The following is a 13,957-nucleotide window of genomic DNA, read 5'->3' on the forward strand; positions in this document are numbered from 1 at the left end:
GCCTGCGCGTCCGGAGCCTGTGCTCCGCAACGGGAGAGGCTGCAACAGAGGGAGGCCCGCATACCACAAAAAAAAAAAAAAGGAAAAAAAAAAAAAGGGACAGGTCAGATTTAGCACATCCATTTTTATTGTTTTTGATTCTCGTTTTAAAAAACATTTACAGAGAGGGGGCCAGGCAGCTGGAAGGAGTCAGCTGGTACCTGAAAAGCACTTAGTGTCAGCCTGTAAAGTTAATTAGTATCAGAATGTAAGATGCCTCCCCTCCCGTGTTGTGTGTGTGTGTATGAGTGTGTCTGGCTGGTGTGTGTGTGTGTGTGTGTGTGTGTGTGTGTTTTGTTTTGCTGACAAAACTAACTCTGCAACTTTGTCAACACTAAGCAGGGTGCCTGATGTTCCCCAACCTCCAACCTCCGTTTTGTCAGTCACGGCTGCTGTTGGCACTCACTTTGGTCAGGTTTCATACTGCTGCAAATATTAGTTGAAGGATGGAGAGACAAAAGCCCAGGTGCTGTGGGACTGTCTCTGGGCTTCCCAAGCCCTGGAGGAGCCTTGCCTCTCTATTTCCCTGGTCCTTTCTCCTAGGCCGATAGCATCTTTGTATGTTGTACCCTCTAGTGGACAAAACAGTTTCCCAACACACAGCGTGTGGGTGAAGGGAAACCTCAAGCTGCCAGTCAGGGCTCGTGTGCCACGTAGAAGCCCACTTTGCCCCTGTCTGGTTTAGTGGGTAGACTGACACGGGAGGGAGCTGGGTGAGACAGACCCTTTCAGGCATTACCTGCTCCTGGCTCAGATGGGTCTCATGCTTGAGGAAGGTGCCTTCAGAGTGTAAAATACCGAATTTGAACGCTGCTGGATTATGTGTCTTTCAGTTGACGACAGCAGTGACCAGTGCCTTTTTACTAGCAAAAGTGATCCTCTCAAAGGTATGGCTTTCCGCTTTTTCTGTACCCTGACCACCTGTACTGACACAGCTGCGTTCTCCAGGGTGAGCTCACGGTAACTGCGTTTCTCTCTCCTGGTCACGTCTGTTCTTCCAGCTTTTCTCTCAAGGGGCTTTCGGCTACGTGCTGCCCATCATTTCCTTCATCCTTGCCTGGATCGAGACGTGGTTCCTGGATTTCAAGGTGTTACCTCAAGAGGCAGAAGAAGAAAACAGTAAGTTTCTCTCCAAGTTCCCCTCCTGAGACTGGCCAGGCTGGGAGGAGGGGCTGCAGAGGTCTGTCTTTGTTTGTTTGTTTTAATTTTTATTTATATTGGAATAGAGTTGATTTACAGTGTTGTGTTCGTTTCAGCTGTACAGCAAAGTGATTTAGTTATACATATACATATATCTATTCTTTTCCAGATTCTTTTCCCAGATAGGTCATTACAGAGTATTGAGTAGAGTTCCCTGTGCTGTACAGTAGGTCCTTGTTGATTATCTGTTTTATATATAGTAGTATGTGTATGTTAATTCCAACCTCCTAATTTATCCTCCGCCCACCTTTCCCCTTTGGTAACTATACGTTCGTTTTCTAAGTCTGTGAGTCTGTGTCCCTTTTGTAAATAAGTTTATTTGTATCATTTTTAGATTCCACGTATAAGTGGTAACATGATATTGGTCTTTCTCTGACTTACTTCACTTAGTATGATAATCTCTGTGTCCATCCATGTTGCTGCAAATGGCATTATTTCATTCTTTTTTATGGCTGAGTAGTATTCCATTGTATATATGTACCACATTTTCCTTATCGATTCCTCTGTCCATGGACATTTAGGTTGATTCCACGTCTTGGTTATTGTAAATAGTGCTGCAGTGAACATTGGGGTGTGTGTATCTTTTCGAGTGATGGTTTTCCCGGGAGTGGAATTGCTGGATCATATGATAGCTTTATTTTTAGTTTTTTAAGTGTACTCCATACTGTTCTCCATAGCGGCTGGAACAATTTACATTCCCACCAACAGTGTAGGAGGGTTCAGAGACCTGGCTTTGCACGGAGCTATGGATGCAGTTAGGCAGATCTCATGCCTCCACCCTGCAGGGCTGCAGGAGACATCGAGGGAAGGGTTGGATGAAAGGACAGGGACAGGATGTGGCTCCTCACTCCAGCTGTTAGGCCAGGCTTCCCCGGAAGGAAGTGTGAACACTGGTGGAAAAGACATTCCAGCAGCAACAACAGCCAACACCTCCTTCTCCTCGGACAGGTTGACCTTTTCTTCCTGTCGATAATAGCCGGAGGACACGAAGCATTTTGTGCCGAGGTAGCAATTCTACATAGAAGTCCTCAATTTTCCAGAGTCTCCCGTCGTTGTCTGTCCCACAGGTGGTGCCTTTGAATGGGCCACAGTGTGAATAGCAGCTGAGTGCCTACAGGGGGACGGTTTGATGGGTTGCTGATGGAGATGGAGAGGAGGGAGTTAGCCAGCTGGAAATGTTCACCCATCTCAGGCTTTCCAGTCCTCCTCTGAGAGGCAGAGTGAGAGATGATGTTATGTAGTCATGAGTCCCGTCAAAGCTGCTATAATCTCCCTGTGTGGCTTTGAGCATCACTGGATGTTCACTGGGAAATCCGAATGATTGACTGAGCTTTAGGATGAACTACGGGGCTGGAATTCTTCTCTGCATGATGGCCTTAGTGAAAGCCTGCACATCCCAGCTGCCCTCTTAGAGGTGATATAATCGAAGTTCATTGCAGAGACCCGGGCAGTTTCAAGACATGCTGCTTTTATGCTCTGTCAGTCATCTGGCTGGATTTGCCCTGCCTAATAGGAAAAAAAAAAAAATTCTTGTGTCTTATAGAAAGTTAAGCATGATTGTAACCTCAAGATAGAGCAGAAGGGAAAATAACCTTGCAAGTGGTTTTATTTTTCAAAAGCTCATATACAAAGAAGAAATCTAGAAGAAAAGAATTATAATTTCAAGTGTAGTTTTTTGGTTTTTTTGGGGGGGTATGCGGGCCTCCCTCTGTTGTGGCCTCTCCCGTTGCGGAGCACAGGCTCCGGACGCGCAGGCTCAGCGGCCATGGCTCACGGACCCAGCCGCTCCGCGGCATGTGGGATCCTCCCAGACCGGGGCGCGAACCCGGTTCCCCTGCATCGGCAGGCGGACGCGCAACCACTGCGCCACCAGGGAAGCCCCTCAAGTGTACATTTTAAAACACATTAATCAGACCAAGATCCGTCTTCTATTCTGTGCCCTCTGTTCCTTTATGAAAATGTATTGTGAAAGGGGGACACATAAAGGTAACGGAAGCCACTTTTTAAAAAGTTGTAAATAGAGGACTTCCCTGGTGGTCTGGTGGTTAGCATTCTGCGTGTCCACTGCAGGGGGCACAGGTTCGATCCCTGGTTGGGGAGCTAAGATCCCCCTGCCACATGGCACAGCCAAAAATAAAAAATAAAAAGTTGTATCTAAACATCAAACTGAACTTTATTGAAAGCATTATCAACTGTTACTGTGACTGAGGCTTGCATGCCTATGTGATTAAACCAAATTCAAAGTAACTAATAAAGCAGAACATATAATTAATGAAAAAATGGAAAACAGCATTTACTTTCACTGTAGCCTGTATTACATGCATACCTGGCACCTGCTATTTGGCCCGGTGCTTCCTCTAGCTTTATCTTGGTGTTCACTCAGCTTCAGCCAGAAGAACTTATTGTCCACGGCCTCTCTCATCATGTGCTAGTGCTTTGATGCTTTACGTCTGCCATTTCTCTAACCAGACACAGATGTAAAGCATGACCAGGTTTTTTGATTGGCTTCGTGCTTTGGTTTTGATGTTGATTTCTATAGGGAAGTAGGTATTTCCAAAGGGAAAAATGCTATAAATACAGAGCCAAAGAATCCCGAGTAACATGAAGCAATTTTTTTTAACTAGTTGAAATCTGTCCTTATTGTACTGGTTCATAGTTTATTAATAACGCTTTGTTTTTGGTTGAAAGATTTTCAGAGTACCCTTCCTGCTAAGAGTTTTTTTTTTAATGTAATAATAACACCATTTTATTGTGATTAACCTGGCTACTAAGGTACCAGACAACTGACATCATTCCCAGTGTCTGAATTTCTTCTCTTCCAGGACTGCTGATAGTTCAGGATGCCTCGGAGAGGGCAGCGCTGATACCTGGTGGTCTTTCTGATGGTCAGTTTTATTCTCCTCCTGAATCCGAAGCAGGTAAAACATTTGATAATCATTTGCGTCTTTGTCCATCATTCAGAACTTGGTCCCCCTCTCCCCCTCGCTACTCCCTCTACTTCTCAATACGCTTAGCAAGCATTTAACATACCAGGCATTTAGATTGTGAATATAACTAAGACTAAGATGTGGTTGATGTGCGACCCGTGATGAGATGCAGAGATGTGAAAATAAACGTGGTAGAGGGCCTTAGACCTGATGTGTGGCCGGGGGGAGGGTCTCTATGCTCTGTTATCTGTCATCCCCTAACTGACCTTCCTCCACAGTCCCCCCTGTCTGAGAGTAGCAGCACTGCCTACCCAGTTGCCCAAGTCAGAAACCAGAGTCTCACTGGGGACTCTGCCCCTTACCTGTGGCTCCCGGCCCATCATTCACCACGCCGTTTTGATCCTCTTTGTTTCTGCCTCCTTGATTTCATTTAAATTGCACCACTATGGGGCTTCCCTGGTGGCACAGTGGTTGAGAGCCCGCCTGCCGATGCAGGGGATACGGGTTCGTGCCCGGATCCGGGAAGATCCCACATGCCGCGGAGCGGCTGGGTCCGTGAGCCATGGCCGCTGAGCCTGCGCGTCCGGAGCCTGTGCTCCGCAACGGGAGAGGCCACAACAGTGAGAGGCCCTCGTAACGCAAAAAAAAAAAAAAAAAAAAAAAAAATCGCACCGCTTATCATATCTGTAGCCTCAGCTCAGCATTTCTTGTTTCTTTTTTTTTTTGGCCGCGCCGCGCGGCCTGTGGGATCTTAGCTCCCTGACCAGGGCTGGAACTCGTGCCCCCTCCATTGGAAGCGCGGAGTCTTAACCACTAGACCACCAGGGAAGTCCCCAGCATTTCTCATCTCAATTTCTGCAGGAGGCTCCTTCTCAGTTACCTTCTCCCAACCAGCCACTAGAATGCCATGTTAAATAGAACAATTGCGTTGTTCTAAAGGTTCTTCATAACCACTCTATGAGGTGAAATTCTCATTATCCCTGTTTTAGAGATGAGCAAGTTGAGACCCAGAGAAGTGAGGTAGTTTGTCCAGCATCACACAAAGAGTAAGAAGGTGGAGGATTTGAACCCCAGCTCCAGGGCTAGAGTCCATGATCATAGCTAATATACAGCCTCGCAGCATTAATGAATATGCAAAAGTGATCACCTTATTTCCTTGCTTGAAAGCCTTGGGCGGCGCAAAGGATTAAGAAAGTCATTGGATCCTTAGCCTGACAGAAAGCACCTCTGTGTCCCCCCTTACCCAGTGATCCAAGCGCTCTTCTCATTATGCTCCTTGTGTGCTGTTCTTAGCTTTCTGAAAATACACTAAAACCCTCAAGCCATTGTGCATCTTGCTTGTTGTATCCCTGACATTACCCTCTGCAGTCCTAGTTTCCACTCACACGTGCAGAAGGCTTCTCCCCACCCCCACCCTGCCCTGGCTCCCAGCACTCCTAGGTAGGGGGTCTTTTGCCTCGGTTCTGTAAGGTCTCTCCCACAACCCTGTCATCCTGTGTTGACTGCAGTGTCTTTGGCAGTGACGTGGCCTGTTTCTATTACTGGGATGTAAACTTGGGTTAGAGACTACATTGTTTTATTCCCCACATTACATTTAGTAAATATTTTAAACACACACACACACACACACACACACACACTCGAGTAAAAACAGACTCCAGGAAGAAAGAGCCACGTGAATATCAAAGGCACAGCAATGGCACATAGGATATTAGGGGAACTCGAAGTAACTTGATATTCTGGACTGTTGGTGTTAGATTTAAAAGCAATATAAAACACAAAATCATAGAGTTAGATGAAATAAAGATATGAATTAGCAGAAAAGCTGTTTCTCAGCCAGCAGAAACTACAATAAGTATTAAACTTTCATTACCTCATTATAAGGATGATTTCCTTGAGATTTTTGTGTGTCACAGGACTCATTCTTTCAAAAAAAAAAAGTTTGCATTACAGTTCATGCTTTTGTATAACTTTCTTTCTAAGACTAATAAAATTTCTCTGCCCCAATGTATTTTTTTAATTAGAAGTTCAGAACAGCAGGATAAAAATGTGAGGAATACCTCAGGCATTTTTCATCCAGCAAGCCATTGGCTTCCTTCTTTGACTTTTACCACCACCTAGTGGCACTTGGAAGCATTACCATTTCATTGAATGATGAAGCTAAACAAAAACAACCCTGTCAGCGTTCCACTGGGTGGCTGCATTGTATAAGACAAAGCCCAGATTAATAGTGGGCAGAGGAGTGTTCAAAGTGACTTACTTTATTGTATTATATTTTCATTGTCTGAGTGTTCAATTCAGGAAAGAATTAAGATTGAAAACTATTATTGGAAATAATGTGCCTAGAAAAGAAGATTTTACTTTAAAATAAAGCTTTCTTATGAGGTCAGCAGACAAATATTAAATAGTCTTCTAGCAGCAGAAGTTATAAGCTTTTTGCCCTTAAACAGTGCTAATTGGTCCCTATCAATAAGAGGGTGTCTGGGGCCTGCCTTGCCTTTTCTTGTCTTTCCCTAGCACCTAGTATAGTGCCTGGCGCATAGTAAACTTGGAACTGTTGAAGGAATGAATGAAGAGAGAAAGAAAGACTATTGGAGGCACCAGAAATTTAAATGTTAGCATTTTTCCTTGTAAAGGAATGGCTTGAATTTTAGAATCACAGAGCTTTGGAAAATTAGCACATTTTAGTGGATGTGCTTTTAAAGGATATAAAGGTGGTTTGTTTTACAGATTTGCTTGTTTGTTTAGCCATATCCCGTTTGCCTGTGTATTAAATGGAAAGAATGAGGAAGCAGAGTCCTTTCTCGGATGATTGGGTTGAGGTTGTTATGTGCTGAGACAATTTAAATGAACCAGTTGTGATGCTGGAGAAAAGGTAATTTGTCACCTCTTGAATCATTGAAAGACTGACTTAAAATGAAGAATAGCTCAATTGCATACTATCCTCTGTGCTAAACAAATCTAGATGAAGGCATTGAAATTTTTGTGTGTGTGTGTGCCTTCTAAAATGGGTGTGGCCACACCGCTCAAGGATCTGTGGGTAAGGCTATTCAGTGCAGTATTGTTTATAAAGTAAAGCAGAGCAAAATGAAACCCAAGCCTGGGAACACCTAAAAGAGGCAAAACATTTAAATAACTTATGGTACATCGTTATCATAAATCCTATGAGGCTGTTCAAAGGAGGCTGAGGTTTATAAACTAATATGGAAAGATGTCCACTATATATTAAGTAAAAAAAGGCAACTTGCAGAAGAGTATATACACTATGTATGAGTCTATTTGTGTTAAACATATGTGTATATATATACACTGCAAAATGTAGTTTTATAAGTAGATTTGAAGAAAAAAAACTAGTTAGTAAAATAAACTGCCTGAGGTCTTAAAAAATAAATAAATAAAAGTCATTAAAATAAGATGGAATTTAACATTTAAATACGAGTTTACCTTTATAAATTATGGGCCATTTTTGTACGTTAGATAAGTTTTCTGGAGTTTTTGAAACATCTTTTCTTTTTTTTTGAATTTTATTTTATTTATTTTTTTGTACAGCAGCAGGTCCTTATTAGTCATCCATTTTATACACATCAGTGTCTACATGTCAATCCCAATCGTCCCATTCATCACACCACCACCACCACCACCCGCCGCTTTCCCCCCTTGGTGTCCATACGTTTGTGCTCTATCTCTGTGTCTCAATTTCTGCCCTGCAAACCGGTTCATCTGTACCATTTTTCTAGGTTCCACATATATGCGTTAATATACAATATTTGTTTTTCTCTTTCTGACTTACTTCACTCTGTATGACAGTCTCTAGATCCATCCACGTCGCTACAAATGACCCAATTTCATTCCTTTTTATGGCTGAGTAAGGCATTGAAATTTGAATTTGACACCATGCATGCTGGTGTGGGCTAAGTCTGTGAAATTATGTCCCCTATGGTGTGCGGTTGTGGATGTGTCTTTTCAGTTGTTGTTGTTGTTGTTGTTTTTCATTCTTTTATTTTTAAGCCTGGCTTCCTAGGGGTCACCCCTGTGTCTACATAGCTTAGTGGTAGCCAATGATTAGACAGCCTTTGTGGTCAGTCACCTTGATGAAGACTTTCATCCTCGGCCAAATGGATATTTGTATGTATTGGATAGCACATTCAAATTTCAGGTCTTTTTGAGTCTTCTTTTGCTGAATATTTTTTTTTCACACCTCCTCTGCATATGCTCACAGCCTCGTGGTTTTTAGGCTATAGCGTGGGTTCTCTTGGGTTTCCGTTGTGTATGCACACAGCTTCAGCCAAGCTTATGCTTGCTGCAACCATGACCATCACCTCAAACCAGCAGAGGCTCTGGCCCCTGTGCTCACATACCACTAAGTCTGTCATTCACCATTGCGTCACTTCTCAGCCCAGATTAAATGAGCTCCTTCAACCATGTAAATTTGCCGCCAGTCCTCACGGCCTGCCATACTCTGGAAGAACCTTCATGCCATGGAGCTGGGTGATGGGAGGTGGGGGAAGAATGGGGGCAGCTAAAGGAAAGAGCAACATGGTTGTTCCCGCAATTCTGCAGTTTTTCAAGCACTTCTCACATAGTTGTAAGCGTTTGGTCGTTTCCCCAACACTGAACTTGCTGTCTGGTTCATCTAGTCCAGTTTTGTAGTCGCTTTTCAAGGAGAAGATTTGTTGAACTCCTTATTCGACAATAGCCAGAACGCCTTGCTAGCATTCACTTTTAAATTATGGAAAGCATGTGCATTATTATGTTTTAATTTAAAGTTTGGCTTTATTTAGGACTCCCAAATAGTTCCAAGCCACGTCAGCTCGTTGTGGCTTGAGTGCCGTTACCCTGACAGGTGGAAAGTGAGCCCATAAACAGGAAGGCTTGGTATGACCACTTTCCTTAGACTCCTTTCAAAGTGACATGGCAGTTAAACCACTCCAGTGTCTCTAAGATTTCCAGCAGTTTAATAAGCTGGGAAGTGAAGCCTCCCAACTACTATATCTTTATGTATTTGTTTGACCACAAACTTAACCTGAACGACATGACATTTATGAGGTTGAGGTGTGGGACTCAAAACTTTTCTTACGATTCCCAGGCATTCATTCTTCTGTACCAGATTTGTTCTTGGCTATAATCCAGGCAGACGTTCTCGAAGAAAGAAGTGCCCTTTTAAAAAACTTTTTATTGGGGTATAGTTGACTTACAGTGCTGTGTTAGTTTCAGGTGTACAGCAAAGTGAATCAGTTATACATATACATATATCCACTCTCTTTTTAGATTCTTTTCCCATATAGGTCATTACAGAGTATTGAGTAGAGTTCCCTGTGCTATACAGTAGGTCCTTATCAGTTATCTATTTTATATACAGTAGTGTGAATATGTCAATCCCAATCTCCCAATTTATCCCTCTCCCCCGACTTTCCCTCCGGTGAAAGTGCCCTTTTTGAAGTGCGTTATCTGATAAGAGTAAAGCAACAGTGAGGCTGGCTGCTTTTGCAGGTGAGTAGGTGACATTCTAACCTGTTCCCTTGGTCTCCTCACCACTCTCTTTAGTTCCCTTCCCTGATTATGAGAGGAATGCGTAATTGTCATAAAAATGTGTGAAAAGAACAAAAATGAAAGATAACACTCCTTCAAACTATTCAGCAGCATTAGTATTGACAGTTTAGTTTGTTTCCTTCTACTTTTGTGTAATTTACATAATTGTTGGCCATACTGTCTGTGTTATTTATACCCTGTTTTAAAAATTATAAAGTCACTTTACGTTTATTGTAGAAATTTTGGAATATCCAGAAATGTACATAAGTCACCTGGTTATTTATTTCTAGTCTTACTGATTTGTACAAGTATATCAAGTTCTTAAAATTTTTATCAAGTATGATCTTACACTATATTTCTCATTACATATTTGCTTTTACTTTATAGCATATGCATTTCCCATGTTGTTATATACTGTATAAACACAGTTTTTAAGTGGATGGAAGATATTTTATGGAAATATAATAATTACTTAACTTTTCTTCTACTCTCAGACATTAGATTTTTCTTCTCATTTTTAGAGGGAAAGTCTTCATAATGGAAAAAAGTGTTATTTCCTCAGGGAGATATCCTAAGGATATCATCCCAGAGCGGAATGACTGGGTCACATTCAAGAATAATAGAAGGCTCACGCAACATTGACCCAGAATGGTTGTAACCATGGTTGCTGGCAACAGCGCACGGTGGTGACCATCAGCTTTGCCTGTACATTGGAATCCCTCACTGCTCTCTCACTCACTGAATACAGCTATTTTTCAAAATACGTGGATTAAATTATTAATACCCAAAGATACTTGCACTTGAAAAACGGGTAAGCTTTTCAGCAAAGAAGTGGAAGAGGAGAAGCAGTGCATAATAGTTCTTGGTTCGTATGAATATTTTTAGAACATACGTGAAATCCATTTTGACAGATGGGTGCTCGCGATAGGTCCTATTTGAAAGGTTTTCCTCCTACAAGATATAAAGTAGAACTACTTTACAGTTTTGTTAACTTGAATCTCTTGTGGCTTAAACATATGTATCCCTCATTTAAAATTTTATGCTCATAGATTATAATTTTAAAGAAATCATTTGTTACTGTCATCGAATGCAGTACTTTTTCTCCTTCCCCTTCCCTACCGTCTAGGATCTGAAAATGAAGCTGAAGAAAAGCAGGACAGTGAAAAACCACTTTTAGAGCTATGAGTAAGACTTGTATTAAAGTAAGTCTTCAAAAATGAAACTGTAATAATGAAGTGGCTAAATACGGAGCCTTTCTTTGAGTAGATTCAAAGTAAAATTCAAAGAATATGTGTGTGATTATACATTACATTTCTCCTAAGTACATGAATTTGTCAGGCACATTTTATGATGTAAAATCTCTTAACCTTTTCTAGGTATAAATCTGCGAAGGATGAGAAATACCTCAGAGTCCCAAATTTCTAAATAAGGATGACTTAGTTCCTTTTTGTTTCTGTAGCCAGAACGTCTCCGTGTCAGACTGTGTTTAATTACAAACCCTAACTTCTGAGGGCGGCGAGGGCAGCAGTCCTGGGAGGCTGGTACTGTCATTGTCTCCACTTACACGGAGGCGGGTGAGACTGAGGGTGAGTGACTGGTCCAAGGTTGCACAGCTGGCAGGGGCAGAGCCAGGACTCAGGCGTTCCGTGGGGTACCAGGATCCGCTCTGGTCCCGCACCGGATGGACGTCTTTGGAGGGTTCTGGAGCTTCTGAGATGACACCTGTGGTCCAGTCACAGCAGTCGGGCCCGATGTACCTCCAGGTCAGGGCACGTTGTTCATTCCCTTCAAATCATCAAAGGAAACATTTCAACCTCAGAAATCCGAGCAAATAAACATACAGTCAATTGTAGAAGCAGCAACCCTGCTTAATTATTTAACTACAGAAGGGAAAAGAGAGTAGATCTTAAAAGTGCCCATCACAAGAAAAAAAAATAATCCGTAACTATGTATAGTGAGGGATGTTAACTAGACTTACTGTGATGATTGCACAATGTATACAGATATAGAATCATTAGGTAGTATAACTTAAACTAATAAAATGTTATATGTCAATTATACCTGAACTTAAAAAAATAATGAAATAAAATTTAAAATTTTATTTAAAAAAAATAAAAGGCAGCCAGTGGCAGCCAGAGTCGCAGCAAATGGAGGCCCCGCCCTGCATCAGTGGTACCCAACACGCTCCGGCCCCTTCTTCTACAACAGTGTTCCGACATAGGACAAAAATATGGGCATGTGAATAGGGATGTCCTTTTCTAAAATGCTTTAAAATAAATTCTTGGGTGGCCTCACCCATGGCCTTTCAAGTGTCTGTAACACAGCCTATCTTTAGTATGTAGACTTTGTTGTAAATACATAGAGCAAAATGTAGCATTTTGCCTTTTTACACTACGTCTCAAATATTTCTGTGTTCTCTCTTTTTCTAAGTGTGAAAAACCTTCACTGAACGTCACCAGAGGGAAAAAAGGACTGAAACTGGGGGTCTCCCTATTGAAGGTTGAAATGGTGACATCCACTGCTGACGTTACTGAATGGCTAATAAAGAATTTATTGATTGTAATACCTCACAGACATGGTACCATCTCCACATACATTTAATCACCTGCCTGTGGCTGGTAAGATAATGTCATGATCCATCCCGTATTCAGTGAGACTTGAGTCTGATCTGTCAAAGAATAGTTGCAGAAAGTCTTGTGCTGTGTTCCTGATCAAAAGACTTCTTAATATTATTGGAATAACACTTTTTTAGTATGCAAAATATCTTTTTATTTTGACTTGCAGAATGGAATTTTTTTGTTTCATGTCTTGGATTTCCTTTGTCTTTCTTTTTTAACTCCCTGCATTTCCCTTGTGGTTTTATAACTCATATGCACATGCACTATTTGTACAATTTTAAAAGGTAATAAAATCCAACATATCAAAATGATCAATTTTATTTTTCCTGTTTTGCATTATGTATTTGGCCTAAAGTGTTGGAATTACAAAAGGGGAACATGAGGGATTGTGAATATATATAAAAAGTCACCAGAAATAGAATCATTCTCTCAGAAGTATGATCTAAAATAGTCGGAATACTCTTCTTTGAACCCACTCTACGAAATCATTTTCCCTTGTGTTTAGCTAGTTTGAATTAAAATGAGCTCAATTATATTTGAGCTATTTTTGTTAAACAGGAATATTCAACGCAGTGCTTCATGGGAAGGCAGCATGTCTATCAGTTTTCTTTCATTATTCATTGTGTCATTCAAGAAATACTCAACTGGGTATGATGGAAATGGTGCTGGTTTGGATGGAAGCTGACCGTTTATGCAGATCAAATCAACTCCATCCGTGCTTGGTCTAAGAATGGGCCACAGGACCGAAGTGCAGCTGGAGCCTCCCTGGGAGGCTGGGGCCTAACCAGGGGGAGCTTCTTCCATGGAGGAAGGGGGAGGGAGAGCTCCAAGGTCTGGCTTTGGACTAAAGCCTCAAGAATTCAGTGGTGTCATCACAATGAGAACATCCTGTCTCGGGAGTGGACCCCCATCTACGCCATGACCACTGATGTGGCCTGTGTGCCTTTAACCTGAGAAGGAGCTCTCCCCAACACACTGGGTTGGACCAGTAGGATGTGGCCAGTCCTCCTAGGTGAGCAAGGCCCCCCCCCGCGATGTTGGCTCTCAGAGCAGAGACCAAGAAGAATGAAGGATGTGACTTGAATGTGCTGTAAGGTCAGACTGTGGGAGCTAAAGCATTGGTCTCAGCCATAGAGCCGTGCTTCCCTCTGGGACTGGACGGACGGAGTCCAGGGCTTGGACCCCTGCTGGGCGGGGTGGAGGTGGGACACCTGCTCTTCATGCTCACGTTGCTGAGCAGCCCTCGGCTCATTCACCCGTCACACTGTTATCTGATGTTAGTGCTTCTATGAAGCCTTGCTCAGGATGACTCTGAAGTCATTTTGTCCCATCGGGGGGACTTAGGTGACTCAGTATATGACACTCAATTGCATGGGTGAGATCAGGGCCTCCATAGCTCTGTTCCTGTGAGGGAAAAGGCACATCACATCTGTCCATGCACCTGGGTTTAGGGGATCGAGTCTTATGTCACCTTGTCTACGCTGAGAAAATGAAACCACGAAGTACCAGCCTCAGTAAATCACAGATCATGGAAGAGCATGGGTGGTTGGTGGAACGTCAGGGACTATCTTAGTGCTGCAAGGAGTCCTGTCTGCCCTTCCCTCCAGAACAGAGTCCTGAGCGTGGACGGGGGAGCAGTATGTG

General features: G+C 42.5%; 1 protein-coding gene across 4 annotated transcripts in view; it reads left to right on the forward strand.

Annotated features, from left to right (window-relative positions):
• The window catches only part of STARD3NL (STARD3 N-terminal like), a 50,545-nt gene extending 37,923 nt beyond the window's left edge, over positions 1-12,622 (forward strand). For all 4 annotated transcript variants that reach the window (XM_007110535.3, XM_028490198.2, XM_007110536.4 and 1 more), the window contains exons 5-9: positions 873-926; positions 1,041-1,158; positions 4,062-4,157; positions 10,822-10,897; positions 12,126-12,622. In XM_007110535.3, coding sequence (XP_007110597.1) covers positions 873-926; positions 1,041-1,158; positions 4,062-4,157; positions 10,822-10,880 — 327 coding nt within the window. In that variant the 3' untranslated portion in view covers positions 10,881-10,897; positions 12,126-12,622. The remainder of the gene's footprint in view (positions 1-872; positions 927-1,040; positions 1,159-4,061; positions 4,158-10,821; positions 10,898-12,125) is intronic.
• The last annotated feature ends 1,335 nt before the right edge of the window (positions 12,623-13,957 follow it).

This window comes from Physeter macrocephalus, chromosome 5 (assembly GCF_002837175.3).
Source record: "Physeter macrocephalus isolate SW-GA chromosome 5, ASM283717v5, whole genome shotgun sequence".
NCBI classification, from domain to species: Eukaryota; Metazoa; Chordata; class Mammalia; order Artiodactyla; family Physeteridae; genus Physeter; species Physeter macrocephalus.